The 21172-nt window shown below is 53.9% G+C and overlaps 1 protein-coding gene across 2 annotated transcripts in view; it reads right to left on the reverse strand.

The window, feature by feature from the left end:
- The window catches only part of TXNRD2 (thioredoxin reductase 2), a 48604-nt gene that overhangs the window by 20315 nt on the left and 7117 nt on the right, over positions 1-21172 (reverse strand). For both annotated transcript variants that reach the window (XM_081037920.1, XM_081037921.1), the window contains exons 3-11: positions 19743-19799; positions 19254-19398; positions 18555-18629; positions 16551-16629; positions 16037-16099; positions 12433-12503; positions 4531-4550; positions 3635-3726; positions 863-1037 (exon numbers count right to left, since the gene is read on the reverse strand). In XM_081037920.1, the coding sequence (XP_080894046.1) occupies positions 863-1037; positions 3635-3726; positions 4531-4550; positions 12433-12503; positions 16037-16099; positions 16551-16629; positions 18555-18629; positions 19254-19398; positions 19743-19799 (777 nt within the window). The remainder of the gene's footprint in view (positions 1-862; positions 1038-3634; positions 3727-4530; positions 4551-12432; positions 12504-16036; positions 16100-16550; positions 16630-18554; positions 18630-19253; positions 19399-19742; positions 19800-21172) is intronic.

The following is a 21172-nucleotide window of genomic DNA, read 5'->3' on the forward strand; positions in this document are numbered from 1 at the left end:
TCCTTCAAACTGGAAATACCAAGAATGAGCAAGATCTTGATTGCTCCCGCTTTTAACATGCAAGTTGATGGGTGCTTAGAAAAACAACACTGTAACCCCAGAAGCCACAGGTATCAAGGCAGAGGAATGTCCCAACAGGTATGCTGTACTCACACTCTACACGCCCTTACTAACAAGACCCGTCACCCTCTGTGCAGGGAGCCCACTCACAGCACCGACGTACCCCAGCTGTGAGCAGCCTCCTGATGGCACAGTGTCTGGGCTGCCTACTCTTTCTGTCCAGCTCGAGGCCAGGGTGCCTTTCCTTGAAGTCCATTCCCTACCCTCAGACCAGCCCAGGCCCAGGCCCAGGTCTTGGGCAAGGGTCTCCCCACTCCCTCCCGAATCCGTACTCTCTACCCTTCTCTTCATGGGTGTGGCCTAGGGAGTGTGTCCCACAAGGTCAGCAATGGGCTAGTTCTACACAGCCACACTTGCCCAGCCTTTGCCCCTACTGAAAACAGCCCCAGGGCCTCTCAGAGAACAGGAGAATGAGGACACAGCCCATGCCTGGCTGGGAAAGGCCTGAGGCTTCTGCCTGTCACTGGCTGCTATCTTTGGAAGTCTGCAAAGCGTGACCTCTGGAAAGGGGGGTAAAATGCCCCCTCCTAGCACGCGATGAACTGCGGCGCTCAAAGCAACCTACTGGGAAGTATCTAAAGCAATCCCATGAGACTTTGCAACAGCCCAAGAGGTACACTCTATGGCAGCCAAACCACTGGACAGCCAGCAAGATGAAAAGAGCCCCTGGAGGCGGAGAGAAGGGAAGGCGCGCCTCTGGTCTCCAGGTGGGGCTTGTGTCCATTGGCTCACACACCCTTACCTATAGCCCACAGGACGGTGTCGAATGTGCCCATGTCCTCCCTGCCCGATGCAAGGTCCTTCCAGGTGACCTGAAGCTGGCCATCCGGGAGCTTCTTCACTCTCGAGGGGGTGCAGCCCCTCAGGAACTGTGTACCGTGAGAAGCCATGTGCTCTGTGACCAAGGACGACATTTGCTACAAAGCATAAGAGAACAAACACCCTGTGAGGACCAAGTGGCAGTAAGAATGTCTCACTGATGACTGGGAGAGAGGACCTGGCCCCCTGCCTGCTTGAAAAGGCCCTGAGGGCAGGAGGGCAAGAAGGGTCTGTCCAAAAAAGAGGGTTCGGTGCCCCCACGCCTTCTGCTACGTGGTCCCAAGCAGACCACCCCCACCTCCGGGTCCCCTTGCTTTCTGAGGAGCTGAGGGCTGAGCTGGGTCTCAGAGCATCTGGTGCTGCTTTCCTCCAACCCCCAGCTCCAAATCTGAGGACCCTGGGCCCTATGGCTAGGTTGCGCGTGACCTTTGGATACTTCTTTGGATGCTAATTAACTGTCTTCACTGAAAGCTATGACAGAGAAATACACTCTTCTCCTGGAGGCTCCAACCTGCCTGAACGAGATGGCGCTCTGTTCCCTACCCTCCTTCCATTGAGTGTGGTCAGCAACTGTGCCATGGAGAAGCTGGGACAATAGTATGTGGGCACTTAGGCTCCCTGCCAAGAAACAGGAGTAGTGAGCATGGTGGGGGGAGGGGCTGGGGCATCTGCAGAGAGGGCTCCTCGCTCTCAGCCCAGGAGGCTCCGCACCCCTAGGCTGCAGAGGGAAAGCCCAGTCTCCAGGGCCACTGTGGGTCCTTGTCACAGAGGGAGTCAGACACAGCTTCTTTTTTTCAGGAGAAAATAAAAATCACTGTTTAAATCCTCTGGTATCTGCTCTGATGAGCCAGCTCACTTAGGGACTGGCACACCATGAGACTCTTGCCTGTCTGGGATTGTCACCCTGGTCGCAGGAACAGGTAAGTAGGCTGTCCCTCCTGGATCCCTTTGGACAGCTGATGGACCTGGATGTCCACGTTACAGTTAGAGGAGGAACTGCTGGACCCTCTCAAGCCACAGCGCTGGTCCACCACCCCTAGGCCACCACCCTTAGGCCTGTCACCGGGGCTGCACGTCCTTCTCGCTGAGGCATGGCCTCAGTCACCTGGCCTTGCCACTGCCTCTTCCAGGGCACACCTGGAGATTGCTGCCTTTCCTTCTGACTCTCTCACCTGAGGGACCCCACCATCTGGATATCAACAACATCTACACTCTACCCAGGTCCCAGACTGCCCTCCCCCTGCTTCTGACGCCTCCGAGGCAGTCCTCCCACCAGGTGGGCTTTAGCTCCCACCACCAACTTGGCCCACCAGCCCAGCCCCGCTCACTCCAGCCCCTCAGCAGGCCCAGATCTGTCTTCTTTTCCCCTCCTCCATGGGCCGCTCTCTGGGAACTGCACCCCCCGCCCCTTGTCTCCAGCTTCTGCCTCGGCTCAGGGCCAAGGCTGGTCCGGCCAGCAGTCCTCATCCCTGCAGCCCCTCTGCCTCTCTGGCGTCATCTCTGCTGCATCTGGCCACACGGCCTTCTCCTGGCTCGTCTGCTGCCTGGCTTCTCCCTGTAGCCCGGGCTCAGAGACCTGCTGTAGGTGCTGTGTCCCTTGGCAGGCACTCAGAGCCTCTGCGCTGAGTAAAGTGATGGACGAGTGTGGCAGCCAAAGGGCAAATGGCACACAGTGGACAGAGCACAGAGGGGCACATCTCCACGTTGCCTGGGCAGGGCAGGCCCGGGAGCCAGGGGTGGACCACAGACTGGCAAGGCCGTGTGACAGATGGCAGTCCATCTTTTTGGGGACATGGAGAATTTGACATCTTTTTTTTTTTTTTACAAGAATAATTTAAATGTTTATTTTCTGTTGTCTTGAAAGGTTTGACATCTTCACAATGACAATCCCAGACTTGAATTTTACTAGGTGACTTTTCCTTGGAGAGTTTTTTGTTAAAAAACAAAACACATAAGTCTCACGGGGCTGCGTCTAACGTCACTGTGGGTGCCTCCATCCCGGGTGCAGATCAGGATGGCTTGCACAGTGCACACCTGGGGAGGTAGCCCTCTGAGCTCCCGCCATGTGGCTGTCAGGAGTGGACCGTGACAGGCTTGCTGTGCTCGGAGCGGGCACTGCCCTGTGCGGTGCACGGAGAGCTGGCCGGGCCGCAGAGGCTGTGCTGACGCTCCCGCTCAGGCAGGCTCATGCACTGGCCTGGGAACTGAGTGCTCATCCCAGGGTGACATCTTCTCAGTCTATGGAAGGTGGTTGGTGCTTTGGCCAGGGACTGCTGTCTCCTGAGGTGGCCACCGAGGGCCTCCCCAGTCTGCCACCTGCTCCCCTGCCTGGTGCTGCCCTTGGTGAGGCGGCACACCCCCTCAGACCCCTGAGGGGCTCCGCAAGAGAGAAGAGACAGTGCCTCTGTCGACACATGCCTGCCACTTGCGATGGAACGAAAGCGGTCCGTGAGGCTGGCCCCACGTGCCTAGAGCTGCCACACGCTCTATGTGCCAACCCTTGCTTCCACACTCTGTCAGGTGTTTTCTATGTCACAAACAACCTCATTCTACTCAAGGGCCAGTTTCTAAAGCCTGAGATGCCACTCCCAGCCCACACCTGCACCTTCCTGGGCCAGGGCAGCAAATGGAGGGAATGTGCCACCCCCTGGGGATAGCAGAGCCACAGGGTGGGAGGTGGACCCACGGGCATTACCTGGTCAAAGCCCCGCAGAGGAATGCTGCGCATCATGACAGTGGTGTCCAGTCTGAGCCCGGTGAGGAAGCCAGCACACTCCAGGGCCACATCTGCCAGAGACAGGCTAAGGAACGCTAACTAGCTGATCATGACATTGGGAGCCAAGCGGCAAGAGCCCCAGGGCCCTACACCATCAGCCCACTTCCCACCAGCCCACAGCCAGCCCATACGGGGCTCCTGACACTGCTCGTAGAGAAGCCCCTGCCCCGACTTCTCAAATGCATGTCCAGGGTAAGGTGGGGGGTCACTCCAGCACCCATGGGCCAGGTGGCTTCCGCCTCCATGGGGCATCTGTCTAGACTCCCTGCAGTTTAATCTCGGCCTCCGGGGTTAGACCTACCCTGTGGGGTCCGAGTGGTGACGGAAAGGAAATGCCCCTTCCATGAAAGACAGAAGGCAGCCGCTTCTGGCCTGTGTTCTCAGCTAGCAGTCCCAGGGCTTTCATCTTCCCTCAGATATCCCCGCTCCTGACCCCACATCCCCTTGTGGCTCCTCTCCTGACCTTTCCTGGTTCCACTGCTCCCTCTAAAGAAAGAGGCCTGAGTAAGTGGGGCTGCTCTCAAGGGAGGATCACCTGCCTCACGGCTGTGTCCAGCTGCCCGGCTGCCTCAGCCGCCTCACTGTGTGGCTCAGGAAAAGCCTCCAGGAAGCCCTAGCCTCAAAGGTCAGCCTCAAATTGTCCCCTGAGTACAGGTCATCCACCCTGAGTGGCCCTCGTAAGTGCCTGCTTCCAGGCAGCAGAGTGTACTCCCTGACAGAAGGGACAGCAGTTGGGGAGGGGCTCTGGGCATTGAGCTTCCACTCTCAGGATTGTAAGCATGGCACTTTGTCACTCGAACGCTATCAAAAGATACAGCTGGCTCCGACCACCAACCTGTTAGAGGAATGGACACAGAGAGAAAGAACAGAAGTAAGTCTCATGTGTGGCCCGCCGTCATACACAAACAGTTGTTCTGCGTGGTGCCTCGGCCATGGGGACAGGGCCCTTCAGCCTTCAGGCAGAGCATGTGGTCAGCTGCTGTGTCGCTGTTGATGAGCCAGCTGAGGCTGACTGTTCAAACAGATTGTCCCAAGGTACAAAACCCACTTCCCAGAGGCTCCAGCTATGAAATACAACATGACAAACTGTGTCATTGAATCAGGAAATTGCCTGGTGGTGAAGGACATAAGTGGTCAGTGACAAAACAGCACATGTCCCATGAAAGGCCCCGGCAGTGGGACCAACATGACTTTCATGGACGTGTTGAGAAAAGCCCAGTTACAGGAAGCAGAAGGGTTTTCCTTCTGTCCTAAGGTAAGTTCTGCCTTGGGGTCTCTCTGGACCTCCTGCAGCCAGGGTGGAAACAAAGAGATGCTTTGCAGAATAAGGAGGACACCAGACAGTGGGGCGGGATGGGGGGTGGGGAGAGTGCTCCTGGAAAGCATCCTCTATGGGCAAAACACTCTTAGATCATGGAAGGCCAGGCCAGAAGGCCAACACCTGCCTGTCCAGCCCCAGCACACACAGGCCCAGGGCCAGGAGAGCCAGCTCCTCTGAGAGGAAGAGGGGGGAGGGGCAGATAGGATGCTGGGAACCAGCAGAATCATTTAAAATATCTGCCACAGTAGTATAAATTCTCTCCTGCAATTCAGCTCCACACTCTGCATGCACACACACACACACACGTGCACACACACTTGCACACATGCACACACATACACATGTGCACGGAACCTAATACAGAACGAAAACTCCCAGCCTGGGAGGCGATGTGTGGGTGGGCTTGTCAGATCACCCCTTCAGCCTTTGAACAAGAGGAGGTGATGTAAGGATGGATAAGCCCAATGTCAGCTCTAATCCCGGCAGGTACTAATGATATAATTCCATTTCAAGAAGTGGCGTATCCCATGGAACACTCCTGCAGGTGCCCTGCAGGAAGCAACTGGCGCATGGCTTCCTCTCGGGAGCTGGAGACAGAACCACGGAGTCACCTGTGGGGTGAGTGCAGAGGGCTCAGTGGGTGAGGAAGCTGAGGGGGACGCATGCACACGGGTGGGTATCACATACACATCTACGTGGAGGTACATTTTCAAAATTACAAAACCTAAATTTTTTTGGACTTAACGTGTATGGTGAAAGGGATAAGCCTTTCTTTAAGATATGAAATTATGAGTTGCTTAAAATACAAATAGATTTTAGCTACTCTGAATATCCTGCACTAAACGCAAGAACCACGTTGGGTTAGAGCATCAGTGCTGAACATGCAGCAAAGCCCTTTGTTCCTGCTTCTAGTGGCAGCAATGGCATGGGCTGACCGCCACCTGGCCAAGTGTGCTGTACAGGCGCTGGGGCAGCCCCTCTGACAACCAACTGAGCTGTCCCTGCTTGTCTCCGAGCCATCCTGCCTTTATAAGGCAGGTCCTCCTGCAGCAGTGGGCTGGCCACAGCCCTTGGCCTACAGTCCAGGACCTCATATAATGTGGCTGTTTGCAACAGCCACATAGTCTCCTGATTTGGGCAAAAAGATTATGTTTCTGCAGCCCCTGCGTGTCTCCCCACTCTCTTACACTACGTGGATGGGGAATTGGACAGGGAGGCAGGGCAAGTGGGTGCCAAATCCCCAGCTCCTGCCACAGAACCCCCTCCGTGCCCTGGGCCTCCCACCCACCTCAAAGTCACACGTGCCCCCACACCTTAGTCCACCAGCTCTGAGTCACTGACAGAGGGCACATCCAGGAGGAGGCAGGCACCAGCCAGGTCGTTCCTAAGGGCGTGTCCTTGACCGAATGTATGCGACTGGAATCTCACAAACACAAGCAGGTTTCCCCCGACCCCCCCATGTATTGAGGGTAACTCTGGGCCTCTTCTTGGCTTCATGAGGCAGGATTATCAACTGTGTTAGTTTTCATTCCACCCCTGCCCCCAATTTATCAAATAATGATTATTCTTTGAAGAATGAAGGATCTGAGAACTCCCTTCAAACGGACTAAAGCAAGCACATGCTGGAACAAAAATGGAGACAGACACTCGAGCCTCCAGGTCACGAGGAGGGAGAATGGCAGACAGGGGCACCATTTTGTTCTTACTGGTCAGTTTGAAACTGCGGATCAGCTACTGCTGGCCACAGAGGAGCCACTCGGCCTGAATGGGGGCCTGGGAACAGTGGGGCTGAGACTAGGTGCCAAGGCACAGTGACCAACGCAGGCCCTGGCCATCCCCAGGACGACAGCAGTGCTGGCAGCAGCAGAAGTCAGAGGACCAGCTTGCTGGACCTGGCAGAAGGGATGAGTGAGCTGCTGAAGGCTGTAAACCCTCGCCTTCTCACTACATTAGGAGGCCCGAGACTAGAGCATCAGCCCACGCCGGAAGTCAGCACCTGCACCTTGGAGCCCCTGATTTAATTTTCCGTGTGTTCTGGGCAGCTCCACTCTCTGTGCCTTTTGGTGTGCAAACATTTTACGTGAAGGTATAACTACGGTGGGATTAGCCTAATCACAGGGAAGGCTTTCTTGTTCAAAATCTGAATGGGGGGAGGAAGCAGAAACAAAAGCCTTAATTCAGGCCCATGAAGCCCTGGCTTAAAGAGCTCTCCACCTGCCTCTCGAGTTTGAAGGCCCCTGATCTGCTCCCCAAGAGGAACACACACACAAAGTGAGGGCCTCACGGCAGGCACCTGGCCCCTTGGCACTCCTGCCAGTGCAGGAAATGCCAAACAGGCCGCAGGGAAGCAGCACGGGGTTGGGGGGCCCAAGGCCCCCTCCTGAGTAGGGGCCAGCCCCATGCCACCCTCAGGTCCCGATGCTGAGCCCACTTCCACCAGGTCAGAGCCTCTACATTCTGACCTCATAGCAGATACCACCCCGATGGCATCTACCCAATGGCTACTGCCCCCCTGAGGAGATGTCTTTCTCAGCCCCTGAGCCCTGCGCATCTTAGCCACAGGGACACATCCACAGAGATGGTCAGCGGTGCTTTCCAGGCTGGCAGCCAAGTCCAGGCCGTTGGTCGTCCTTCCTTTGGCTACACACAAGGGTGTCACACAACCTGAATGTGGACGTGAAGCATCAAATGAGAAAAGTAAGTAGCAGTGAGTTTTCTTAAATTAACAGCTGTGGTTTTTCACAAAATAAAATGCATATTCTCTCTTGCGCTTAGGAAGGAGAAAAATGATTATAGCACCTGGTCAGCTTCCAGACTTAATAAGGGTCAAACAAAAGCTCCTTCCATGACCAACTCTGACAGGCAGCATTAAATCAGCCCGAGTTACAAAAACTCTCCCTGCTTCACTCTCCTGGGGGCTCCAGGACAGAGGGGCTCAGGCTGCAGACCAGCTGCAGGACGGGGCACAGTCCTGGGCTGGCAAGCAGACTGGGCAGCTGCAGGAGAGGTCAGCCAGCCCCTCACTCTGCAGACCCTCAAGGAGCCGAGGCTACCTGAGTGGGCAGTGGGAACAGCACGGTCTTGATTCTTATCTGGAAATGGCAACTCTGTGTCCTGGTAGGTCGCACACGGGGGAAGAGCCGCCTCAAGGTGTCTCCGGTCTCATTTAAGTCCTCTCTGAGGTCAGAGAAAAGTGCTGACACTGAAGTCAGCCCAAAGCTCCCGCTGAGTGCAGAGAGCAGACCTCCAGACCTGGAGTGAGCCCCAGGCAGGACTGTGGACCATCTGGGCCAGGGAACCAAAGGGGTCTGGCGTAGAGTGATCTCAATTCCACACCCGTAAGGCACCCGAACAGTTGCAGCAGGCAGGGACCAGAGGGCCCTGGGCCTGGGCAGGCTGGGAGGCCAGGCCGAAGTCCCCACCCGGTTTCCTGGGGCCAGAAGGCCTCACAGCGGAGGCGGCCATGGGCTATGGGATTGAGGTGGGGCCAGGCTGCCTGGGTCCTTCGATCCAGATACCCCAGTGCCTGCGTTCTTACAGGAGCTGTGGGGAGTGGGCCCACCTTTCTCCCCTTCTGCGCTCCCTCCACGTGCCTGGGGGTTGCCCAGCTGAATGGCTGGGCCACGCAGGGCTACCTGCCACCTCTGAGCCTCCCTATGCAGGGCTGTGCACACCCTCTCTGCTGGTGATGGACAGCTTTCCAAAGTGGCCATTATTCCCCTGCCCATTCCCTCCACAGGGGCTCCCGCCTGCCCCGGGGAACCCTGTCCTTCCTCTGCGTGAAGATGGAGTCATCACACCATCTTCTACCTGTCTGGGATTTCCACAGAAAAATGAAGAAAAAAGAATAATGGAAAAAGCAAACAAACCAGACACAAAACTGGTGTTTGGGAAGCTGAGCTGAAGACGCCAAGCTGCGCAGTCCCACCGCAGGCCCCGCATGCACTGGCCCGGCCCTGCCTGGCCTCAGAGTGTCCTGCTCATGCACTCAGGAGCTCACGCTGCACTTGCTGGAGAATTCGACATGCAATCTGGCCCCTGGGGCTTCCTGACCAGGCACCCAGCTATGTAGTGAGGGGGCTGATTCTGTTTTCCACCAGTGAGGCTCTAGATTGGCCATCCCCTCTGCCATCTGTCTAGCCTTGGGTTCCCCCAACCTGGACACAAGCAAAGGAGGAAATGGGACTCCTCACATGTCCATGAGGCAGGGATGCTACTATGACCACAGGGGTTGAAAGAGCAGCAAAGGTGGTATGGAGTGACCAGGGGAGGCGGAAGGCCGCAGGCGCCACTGGGGGCTCCATGCGCCAGTGCTGAAGCTACTGGTCACTGTGCCACTCAGACGCATTCTAAAAGAAGGTTCCAGCTGCTGCCCGTGCTCCACCACAGGGAAGGAAAGAAGGAGGGGGGACCTGTGCATACTGCAGAATCTACGAGGGACCCAGGGCCAGGCATGCCCACCCAAAGTCTCTGACGGGCCTTCGGGAGCCAGTCAGTGAACACAGTGCCTGCTGCAGGCAGAGGCCAGGCATGCTGGGCACCCTTGGCCACCAGCTGAGCCTCCTGGATAGGGCCAAGTAGAAACGTCCCCGCCCGGTGACAGGAGGCACTTGGGGCCGGGGGCGGGCAGCCCTCAGGTCCATATTAATTTCAGCTCCATTTTAAAGGCGAGTTAAAATAAACACGGGGAATATTTATAAGGCAAATAAATCTGGCAGAAACAGCCCCTCCAAGTGTGAGCAGAGGCCTCCCCCTTAGCCCCAGCCCAAGCTGATAAAATACAGAAATGCTACTGTAGACCCTGCGGGCTTATTTTGACTGCGCGGAGGAATGTAACATGTAAACACTGACTCCCATATCACACTGTTACAACTTGCATTAACAGCACCGGACAAAAGCCGCATTTTCACAGAAGCATCGTACAGGGATATCTCTCCAGCTTAATTTTTAAAAAAACCATTTCCTCACATAAATCATGCTCAGAACTAAACGGGTGACTGATACATTGCAAACAATTTTTTTTCTTAAACAATAACATACCTAGATTCCTTCTAAACGAAAGAGCTTTTTTTTAAAAAAAAAAAATCTTCTAAATGTTTTTTTTCTGAAGAAAATAAACACTGCAGTTTCTTTCCTGACCAAAATATCTAGGGCTGTGTCTTCTTGGCTAAATGGGCCACGGCCCCCAGCACACAGTCACAGAGGAGGAGTAGCCCAAGCCAGGGCCACCTCACTGTGCACCGCTTACCCACCGCACCCATGTCTCCCCCCCAGCCCTGTCTGAAGATGATGCCAGGCATTCCCATGAGTCGCACAGGAAAGCCGGAGTCAAGAGCCAGAGTACGATGGGGATTCAACTTGGGGACGGAGCTTTCAGGTCGGCTTGAGGGGCTGAGGGATGGCAACACTACGCCAGCAGCACTTCTCCACCTCACCACACCATAGATGAACTGCAAACACCTAAGGACACAAAGGCAAACCTGACGGGTGGAAGCCCTAAGGCAAAATTCAGGCGGTTTTTTTTTTTTTCAAAAACAATCTGGGGGTGGGACAGGCCTTCCTGAACATGCAATAAATCTAAAAGCCATTAAGTGTAAAAAGAGATCTAAGTTACATTTAAAAAAAAACATTGTACATTGCACAAGTTAAAAGACATGACAAGCTAAGAAAATCTGCAACATAAACGACATGGGATCACAGCCCTAATATGCAAACCAGCTGGAAGATAAGAAAGAGGTAAGAGAAGAAAAAGAAAAACCAGACAGAAAGTGGGCCAAGGACCAAGCTAACAATTCACACACACACACACACACACACACACACACACACACACACACACACACACACACACACTCATGCACAAACTTACATACCGACACTCAATTTTAAATGGCCAATAAATACACAAAAAGATGACTAGTAACAACAAATGCAAATAAAACCAGGTCATGTTTAACCTACTGGATAGTCAAAGATAAAAGAACAGACACCTAGAAATTATGCATAAAGAGAAAAGCGACAAACGAGCCAACATAAAAATTAAAAGCTTCTGCATGAAAAACTGTCACCAAGTCAAAAGACAAACCACAGCCTAGAGAACCAGTGGAAGGTGACCGACAGAGGGACACAAACCTGCATGAGCTTGAGAGCAAATGCTGGGAGGGACCCAGCCATGCCTCGGGCAGAAGCCACTGGCACTCACCCCGTGGGAGCAGGAGAGGCTCCTTTCTGTTTTACGCCTTATGGAAAAGTTGATGCCCACACGAGTGGGAGGGGGACAGGAGACAGAAGTACATGCGTAATAGGGTGCGGCCTGCCAGGAGGGAGCATGTTAGCCGATGTGTGAAGGGGTGAAGGGCACCGGCTCTGGACCTGGGGTTTCTACTTGCAGAAATCCCCTGAAAAGTACATGGAACGCATAAGAAGCACTTACGAGGGTACATAAGATGCACACCAAAGGTTTTCATTGCGGCGTTTTATAACAATGAAGAAGAGAAACTAGTGAGATGCCTGTGAATGGTGGAAAGATAAGCTACACCGCGTCTGTTCAAGGGAATCCAGCCTCAGCCCTGAACAAAGACGGCTCGTGAACAGGGAATGATGACGGTGAGCAGAGCACATGACATGCATCCACACTCCCCATGCACACAACAATGCACACACACTGCCCCACATGTATACTTGTGCACACATGCCTGTCCACCTCTGGATACACTTTTCCACCCATCTTTTCTTGCAGGCAAATCCCAAGGCAGCCAAGGGCTGCAGACAACCAAGTCTCTGCTGCCCTCTGGTGGCCATTCCTGTCCCCATGAGCGTGAAGTCCCCTCCACACCCCACAGGCAGGAGCTGTCCGGACATGGAACCCCCAACAGCCTGCTCTGTGGGGACAGGAAATGACCTTAGTGCATTTTCATCTGCTTGGAGAGTGTCAAACCCACTCACACCACAAGTCTCATTTCCCTAACTGGGCTGTGGTTTCTGAGGCTTTAGAAGCTTTGCTAGATCTCAGGGAAGCCCAAGGTGCGAACCAGATGAAAGTGGGAACGTTTGATGGAGGCAGGAAGGACCGAGGGCTTCTCCTGACAGGATGAACCTTCTTCCCATCCTTGAACGCCCGCTGCCGTGGCACACCAGGGCTCCTGGAAACCCTGTTTGAAAACCACTGCCCTAGACAATAAACGTCTGATTCACTTTGTGACACGTGCCATTACTTCCAAGACAGTTACAGGAAGTGTCAACAACTCCTCTATGGGGCACAAATAATAAGCTTCCTTCTCTCAGGTAGATGGGACAGAATGCCCTAGGAAAGAGGACCACACAGCACTGCACACGGCCCTGACATTTACGAAGGTAAACTAACAGGATTCCTAGTAAAGCACATATCAGGTCTTACGTTTTTCCAGGGGATTCCTTCAGCCAGAAGATGTCGTCACTTGTAATCCCATGTTCTAAGGCACCTTCAATCTACCCAGAAAAAAGGATCAAGGTGAGAAGAGTATCATTTGGCGTGTCCCAGAGACTTCCTCAAAGGGGATGCCCATTTTGCAGACACAACTCAACCAGAACCACCTCAGCCCACTTGAGAGGGTGCTTCTCTGCCTCAAAGACTTCTTCAGGTTGTGGCCTCCAGAGACATGTGACCTGTCTATATCTCACTCTGTGTGCCATCTGCCCAGCACAAAAGCAGTGAGTTCTCATTGGGAGTCAGGGCGTGGCCAGCAGCTCTTTCTCTCTGCTCTCTAGGACCCCCACTTTGATCCAGACCCAGGGCTCTGGGGAGGCATGGGGAAACTGAGGAGTGGAGGGTCAGGCTGAAGGCTGGATGTGACTGGGCACCCTCGAGGGGAAGTATAGGTGGGCCGTGTGCCCAGGAATCATGCAGCTCATCACCCTCTATGCCAGCAGGGCCTGACGAGGGGTTGCTAAGCAGGTGGGGGAGACACCAGAGTGAGTGCCCTCTCAGATGCCTGTGAGCGTAAGATGTGCTGGTGGAGAGGAAGTGGATTTCTAATAGTTTGCGATTCTAACTGGCAAAAAAAAATAAAGTCAGGGATTTCTTGGGTTTGTGGAAGGAAAATCAAAAGTTCTGAAAATCAAAGGGACTGAAACACAAGCAAGTCTCGGCAGGTACCCAGGGAGGTGAGCGGCGGGGTCATCCTCGGAAGGGTGGTGGAGAGCAGAGTGACCCCTGAGCTGCCTCCCCCAGGACTGGTAGCTCCTGCCTCATCCCCTTTTTGGGTAAACGGAAACATCGGCAACTGCCCAGCCGAGGTCCAGCAGGGTGGAGCCAGGCCAGTCCCCTCCACAGAGCTCTCTGGCTTGGGTACACGTGCAGCTCTGCCTGGTGCCTTGAAGGAGCTGAGATGACCACCTGGCTTCCAGGAGCCAACTATGACTTTTAGGGGCTTTAGGCAGAACCGACATCGGCCTGGTCGCTGGGTGAGGGGTCACTAACAGTCACCCGCTTTGCTACCTTAAAGAACAGCACCCTACCATCCTACAGAGCCATGCAGCCTGCCCAAGGGCCAGCCCTGGGCATAAGCTGCCTGGTCCTCCCTGGAGGCTGCTCCTGCTGGCCTAACAGCAGGAAGGGAGGTTCAGTGGTTCCTGAGGACCAGAAGTGTGCTTTTTCCTCGGTGCTCTATTTCCACAGAAAGCACAAAATAGAAAGTGGAGGTTCAGGATTTAGGCGTCTGAGAAAACAACAGAATCACTCTTTGTTCTGCCTCCGTCCGTGCTCCCTCTGGGTTTAAGTAGGAGGCTGGAGTGGCTTCCAGGCCGTGGGGCCTGTGGGTTTGTGCACTTTGCTGCGGCCCACATGAAGGCTCGGGGCTCGAGGCACCCAGTTGCTAGATCCCCTGGGAGACCTGCAAGGATGTGCACCCCTCTGTTTCCCCTTCCTGCTTCCCATTCCCCCCGCCACCCCACCTGGGGCCTCTTCCTCAGCTCCACCTTCCTCGTGGCGGGAGGACAGGGAAGCCCCCACACGTAAGGTTGTGCCAGGAGGTGACGTCAGCAAAAATAGTGCGGAATGAGGACTTCCTAAAGTTCACCCCTCCATAAAAACAGCAAAAGAATGGGCAAAAACTATCAGCTTCATCTGCTTCATAACTGAAGGCTTGTGGAAACACAGGGAACATTAAGTCAAGAAAAATAGATGAAACTTGGTAAGGATGGTAAGTTTTGTGGAGTTTTAACTTCCTCTAGTCCCATCTCCCAGCTCAGTGGCAGCTTTGAAAAATGACAGTACCAGAGACAGCAGAACAGAGCCAGAGCCTGTTCAAAGCTGCGTCCCAAAGAACAGTCAGACATGAGTTGACCTGGCTGGTGGTTCCCTGAAAGGACTCCACCCAGCAGGCTCGTCTTCATCTGACCTCACTTGAACTCACCCAGCGCGGACAGCCTCTCCCTGGGGAGGATTTGCCCAATGACTGAACATCACGGCTGCCTATGGTGATGGACAACCGCTGACGCAAACAACAGACTAACCAAAAGCATAAAAGCAGAAGTCGAAGAATGAGATGTCCACAGGGGCTTTGAAAGCTCCAATGTATTCCTGGGATACGGTCGGCCAGGTATGGACACTGGGCTGTGCACACACCTGGGAAAGACCTGAGATGGCCCTGAGCCCTCACCTCTGGATGATCTCGACAGTCTGCACCAGCAGGAAATGAGCGCTAAGGCAGAGTTTCTCGGGCTTGGCTGAGTGTTGAAGGTGTGCCCCGAAATGCCCACAGGGGCCCTTGGCAAAGACTAGATTTCTTGGTTCCAGATATTTAAGGAAATCTTTGTCTAATCATTAGCTGCCCACTAAGGTAACTGAGCAGAGACTTCAATGGCCTCACATGACAAAGAAGAAAGACTACAAAATCAGTTTAGAAAAATCACCCAACAAATGAATAGCAATAAACAAAATTCTACAGAGGAGGGAGATACTGATTTCCAGAGTTAACACATTCATTTATCAACAAAAATCTATAAGACACGAGAAGAAATAAGAAAGAGTGACCTTCATATGCTGCTGGTAGGAATGTAAAATGACGTAGCCACTTTGGAAAACAGTCTGGCAGTTCCTCAAAAGGGTAAACACAGAGTTACCCTATGAGCCATCATTCCACTCCTAGGAATATACTGAAGAGGAGTGAAAATTTAAGTCTACAGAAAAACTTCTACATAGATGTTCATAGCAGCATTATTAACAGCCCAAAGTGGAAACAACCCAGATGTCCATTAATGGACAAAGGGATAAACAAAATGTGGCATACACATACAATGGAATATTATTCGGTCACGAAAAGGGATGAAGTTCTGACACGTGCTACACCATGGATGAACCTTAAAGACATTATGCTAAGTGCAGGAAGCCAGTCACAAAGGCCACGTCTTGTGTGATACCATTTATGTGAAATGTCCAGAACAGGTAAATCTGCAGAGACAGAAAACAGACCAGTGGTTGCCGGGGGCTGGGGGAAACATGGAATAGGGGCCGAATTAAATAGCGGTGATTGATGATTGCACAACTCTGTAAAACCCAAACCCGTTGAACTGTACCCTTTAAAAGGGTACCTTTTATGGTATGTGAATTTTATATCAATTAAAGAATAAGATTTGGGTTTGGAGGAGGAGGAAGAAGGCTTAAGTCCTGGATGTCCCAATGTTTTGAGGCTGAAGAGAAAAGGAGGAGTCGACAAAAGAGACTAAGGAAAAGTGAGATAAAAGGAGAACTGCTCTGGTGGTGTCCCTGAAGAGTGAATTGAGAATGGCTCTTAAGATTTAGCAATGTGGGGGTCGCAGGTGGCCTGATTCAGCAGAGTGGATTCAAGAGAGAAGTGGAAAATAGAAAGTAACAATAATGAGCACAGAAAAAAAAATTTTTTTGAAGAAAAGAAAAGGACTGCTGGTGTAGGAAGCATGAACGTCAACAATGTATCACGTGAGCCTAGAGACCATGAACATGGCTGGGGTGTGGGGGAAGGTTGTGTTTTGAGGGCACTCACATTTGTGGGGTACCTTGGCCGCCCTCCAGTAGCGATGACAATGTGCTCAGCCGAAAGCAGAGTCTGAGAAGAAACCAAGAAAGCCACTGTCAAACAGGTATACCACGGCTGTCACCTACAGGGAGGGCTCGATGCCTGCAGGTGCCTCTGGGCAGACACCCACAATTCTAATTACGGCCCTGTGGACAGCAGCTCACAGGCTCCGTGGTGCTGGGAGCCCATCAAGGGTCCAGAGGACAGGCAGAAGAGGGCAGGGAGATGATCTAACTTCAAGTACTTCACAGTTTAAAAAGCACCCTGCAGGTGTCTTTTCAAATCCCCACAAAACCCTGCAAGGGTATGGTCACCCACGCTGTTGCCTGTTGCCCACTGCAGCTGGCAGCCTAGAGCAACGTGCGTTGCCTGCGATCCCTCATAAAGAGTTACAAGCAGCTTCAGAGGAATCTGTCTCGTCGATTCAGTAATGCTCGTTACTGAGAACAGCACCAAGGGCCATGGAACCTTCGAGACTCACCTCTTTCCCACCTTTTGTGACACCGCAAACCGTGTGCTCATTGACAAAGCTGGCCTTGATGTTAAAGTAGTTGACTTTTCTGCAAAAGAAATAGAATTTTCAGACATTTCCTATACAAATTAAGCATCACTGATGGAATTAAATAGGGAGAGCTGTGCAGAATGTGAGCTTGGGCCCACAGTCCCCCAAAAGCTCAGGTGAGGAAGAAGGGAGTGGAGATTGTGCTGGAAAGCATGTGTGTGGGGGGGGGGGAGCGTGCTGTCTCTTCTGGGGGTTCCTGAGACATGGTAACCATCGCTGCCCGGCAGGGATGGATGCCAGGTGTGTGTAGTCCTGAGAACCCAAGTACAGTCCTGCTGTGTGATCATAAACTGGGGTCTCTGCTGGGGTCAGTCCTTGTCACCTAGGCACATTCCACCAGGAAGAGGCCCCCATTTGCACCCAGTTACCCTGAAATACCCAAACTACTAACTTCCCACTGGTAAGGGAGGGTACCCAGGAGGTAGGCATCGGCCCAGTCTTTAGGGGGCAGTGAGGCCACAGAACAGGCATGACAAAGGACACAAGGGTAGTTTGACATATGGTGTGGAGAAGCCACCCATCCTTTCTAACCACAGAGGCCGCTCTGCAGGGATGGGTGCTTGGCAGCTCTGTTACCTGCCAAGCCTTGACCCTGTGGGGTCTCTGACACCTTGACCCTGTGGTTGCCCCACTGCCAAGCCCTATCCTTCCATGTCCTGCCTGAAGCTCCTGCAGAAGTCCTCACTCTTCCTACAACCTGCTAACAGCCACAGGATGAAGACACACCACATTGGCCTCCTTCTGTGGGTGGCTCTAGGGCTGGCCAGAGTCGGGACTGTTTGGTGCCCACCCAGGGTTGGGCAGGATGGATGGCAGAGTCCGCTGCCTCCAGCAAATTGCACTGGGGCACACTGAGCCCCATGTGGAGGAGAAATGACATGATGTGGCTTAGCTCCCTGGGGGACCTCTGGGGAAGTTGGGGTGGCAGCTTCCTGGCTCAGATTTCTTGGGTTAGGGGGCACAAAACAACGGCCTACTACACAGCCCAGGGAGACCCCTTGGGACCAAGCTAAGGGTGCTCAGATGAGGGCCACCAGACCTCTGAGGGACCAGTGTCCCTTCCACAACCTGCATGGGCACAGTGCAGAACTACCGGGCAAGGAGCGAAGCTTAGCCTGAGTCAAGTACAGCTTCAGGCACCTTTTCTGATAGCCATCATTAGGGAGGACGCTTCAGTGGGACGAAGTGTTGACATCCGGGCTGGGGGACCCCAAGGAGTTGATGGGGCCTGGTGGTCTCAGACTGGAGTGATCATGTCACACATTTGCTCCAGCAAACAACACCAGGCCCTTTCACTATTCCCAAGGAGCCAGAAGTGTATGACGAGGTGTGGGGTTCGCAGTGTAGGAGGAGAGGTGCGGTGTGGGGTTCACAGTGTGGGTACTGCGAGTTATGAGGTGAGGTGTGGGGTTCACGGTGTAGGAGGCATGAGATGAGATGTGGGGTTCATGCTGTGGGAAATGGGAGGTGACAGGCGAGGTGCAGGGTTCACAGGGCAGTGCCTGAGCCTCCAGTTTGCACCAGCCAGGCAGGGCTCTCTTGGCGCCCCCCACATAACCGTGGTTGGCCCTAGCAGAAGGGCTGCACGCTCGCAAAGGAACTGTCCACTGGGATGGCCCTCGCCATGCCCCCACATCTGGCCTGCGTGCTCTCAGTCCCAAGCACACCTGCTCCTTAGCACGTCCTGGTCCCAGCCATCCCGCCAGCACGCCTCTCGCTCCTCACTGCTCCGGGCTCTGCAGGTGCCAGCCCGCACGGTGGCCTTCCATTCCCAGGACACTCGCCCCGTCCGCTGCTTGTCTGCCCCACCCCACGAACAGGGACCCCTCATGTTATTGCTGCTGAGCTCCCCATGAGTCAGGGCTTGTCAAAGTATGAAATGACCCAGAGAAGGCCGGGGGGGGAGGGGCCAGGCTTCAGTACCTGTCCTGCAGCTGCACCCGGTGCCCCCAGTTTAGGGACTTCACATGGTTTTGAACAGCTTCTGCCATCTTTCTCCTGTTAACGCACAAAACAAAATATTACGACCGACCACAGAAGCATTAGCTGTAGAGTCCCACAGACTGTTAGATGCAAATAGTGTGTTAAGAGAAACAATAAGAAATGGTGATGCTTTTAAAGGTGGTAAAAGGTGACAACCACCCCACAGCCGCCACCTCTGTCCCAGGTTTGGGGCTGTGGACTTCTGGACTCATGAAAAACGGGGCTTTGGTCCACAGCCATCAGGACACTGCAGTGGCCCTGCATCCTGGTCATCTGAGAGCCATGAAGGGGTCTGTGCGTGACTCTGAGTGGACTGTGTGCCACCTGCTAAACCTGAAGCCGCTCCCACCCTGCAGCACTGGCCTTTGGGTTGGGTCACCCTGTGGAGATGTCCTGCACCTGCAGGACCTTTAGCCGCATCCCAGGGCCTCCCCAGTAAATGCATCAGCATCACCCCCACCCCCGGTGGTGATAACCAAAAATGTCTCCAGACATCGTAAAATGTCTGGGGGCCCAGGGTCGCACCGGCTGAGAAGCCTGTGGGACAGCACGCTCTCCTGAGGGTAACAGGACACATAAACCTCTGCTGCCTGCTCCGTGAGTAGCAGAAAAGCACTGGGAATGGGCTGGGCTCCTCACCAGTCATGTGGTACCTGCTGGGGCACCTCCCAGCCGTAGTGGGGGGCATCTCGGATCATGTCCCCCAGCAGCGCCGCCTGGTGCATCAGCTTCTTGGGGATGCAGCCGACATTCACACAGGTGCCGCCGAGGCCCCACCTGGTGCCTGGCACGTGGGCAAGAACACATTTAGATTTATATTCAGGTGACTCTAAAGGCTTTCCTGTTCTTTTACAGTCGTGTAGAATTCCTTTAAGTTGTGGTTTAGAACGCAAACGCAGCCCACGTGACCCTGCCCCATAGATTTGCTCTGTGTAATTGTGTGCAGTCATTTTTAAATGAGAAAAACAAAGAACTTTAATATAATGGCAGCTTGAGAGAGAAACAGGACATACTCTGGAGACGCGGGACAGACTGGTTCTGGGCTCAGCTGCCCTCTGTACCGTGTAATGCACCCCTACTCCACCCCTTCCCCAGGACACACGGCTCCCATCACCGGGGGCTGCCTACCTCGGGGGGAAGGCTCCACATAGTCTACCACGGCCACCTTCTTTCCCAGCTGAGCGGCTAGAATGACAAGAGAAGAGGGCAAATGGGCATAACCAGGGAGTTACACCAGAACTGGGGATGCGGACTCCAGGGATCCATAGGCCTAGAAAATGGCGGGAAGAACCTGGACCAGCTCTGCACCTAAGTCTCCCCTTGCCTGCTGCCACCCAGCTATGCTGCCCACAGGTGGGAACCCTCTTCTCAGACCACAGCTTTTGCACCACCCAGCCCTTCCTCGCCTCCCACCCCGCCTGGTTCCAGGCCCAGACATTCAGCACAGGCCCAGTGTCCACCTCAAGCACCTAGGAGGCATCATAGGAGTACCCACTTCCCGGGAGAGGCCCTAGACTTGGAGATCCCCTCGCTCTCTCCCCAGGCCTTCCCAATGGACTTGCTGCCTCCTCTCCTCCCCACCAGACACTACGTGGGGCCTCCACCCTCAGTCTACCCTCGGCAGACTCCCCCAGGTGTGCCTTTGCTGCCTCGCTCTCAGGGTGAGGGCACTGAAGCTCTGGAGAAGTGAAACAGCAGGGCCAGGGCCAGCCAGCCCCGCAAGGGGGAGCAAGATCTGGAATCCAAACCATACCTCCTGCCTGGAGCCTCCTGGCCTCCCCTCGGCTGTCAGCAGGTTCCCCTGAGCCAGGAGTCCCAGGTTCTGAGGCTGACCTTGACACGTTAGCCAGGACTAATCTCAGGGCTTCCCCTTGGCACTGCATTTGGCCAACTCCATGCCCTGGACTTGACCGTCTCAAAGGGCATGCCAGACTTAAACGCTGTGAACCCATGAGTGTTCCAAACACTACAGAATACACTTGATTCATGGCTATCAATTATAACAAAGTTTTAGAAGACTTCCTTTAAAAATCCATTTAGCTCAACTAACTGATGATGGGATTCCAGTGCTCGATTTAAAAGCTCTGGCCAAGGGGACTCATCAAACATGCCAATGGCCAATTCCCACATCTGAACACAATGGAACAACAGGGACCAGATGTACCCTCCCCGCCTGAAACAACCAAACAGCCAGACGAAATACATGCAACAATGGGTTTCAAGACACTGGACATCAGAAAACAAAGGACAGCAATATCTGAGAGACAGGAAAGGAACAAGGTGAGCCCCGTGATTTGAGTCTCCAGGATATGGCTTCAGGAAGGGGCCCAGCAGAGTTCAGCAGGCTCCCTGGCTGAGGAGAGGGGCTGAGAGTCTGGGGAGACCAAGGCAGCCAGAGTTCTTGGGACAAAAGACCAGAGAGAAGACAGCTTCACAGAGAACCACGGACATCTGCTCAGTGCATGTGTGTGAGGAAACTACCCAAGGCCGGGAAAGAACCATCCAGGAGGATCAGAGGGGACGGTGCTCACACAGGGCCGGGAACAGTGCCTGTTCCC

Source organism: Rhinolophus hipposideros, assembly GCF_964194185.1.
Source record: "Rhinolophus hipposideros genome assembly, chromosome: 24".
NCBI lineage: Eukaryota > Metazoa > Chordata > Mammalia > Chiroptera > Rhinolophidae > Rhinolophus > Rhinolophus hipposideros.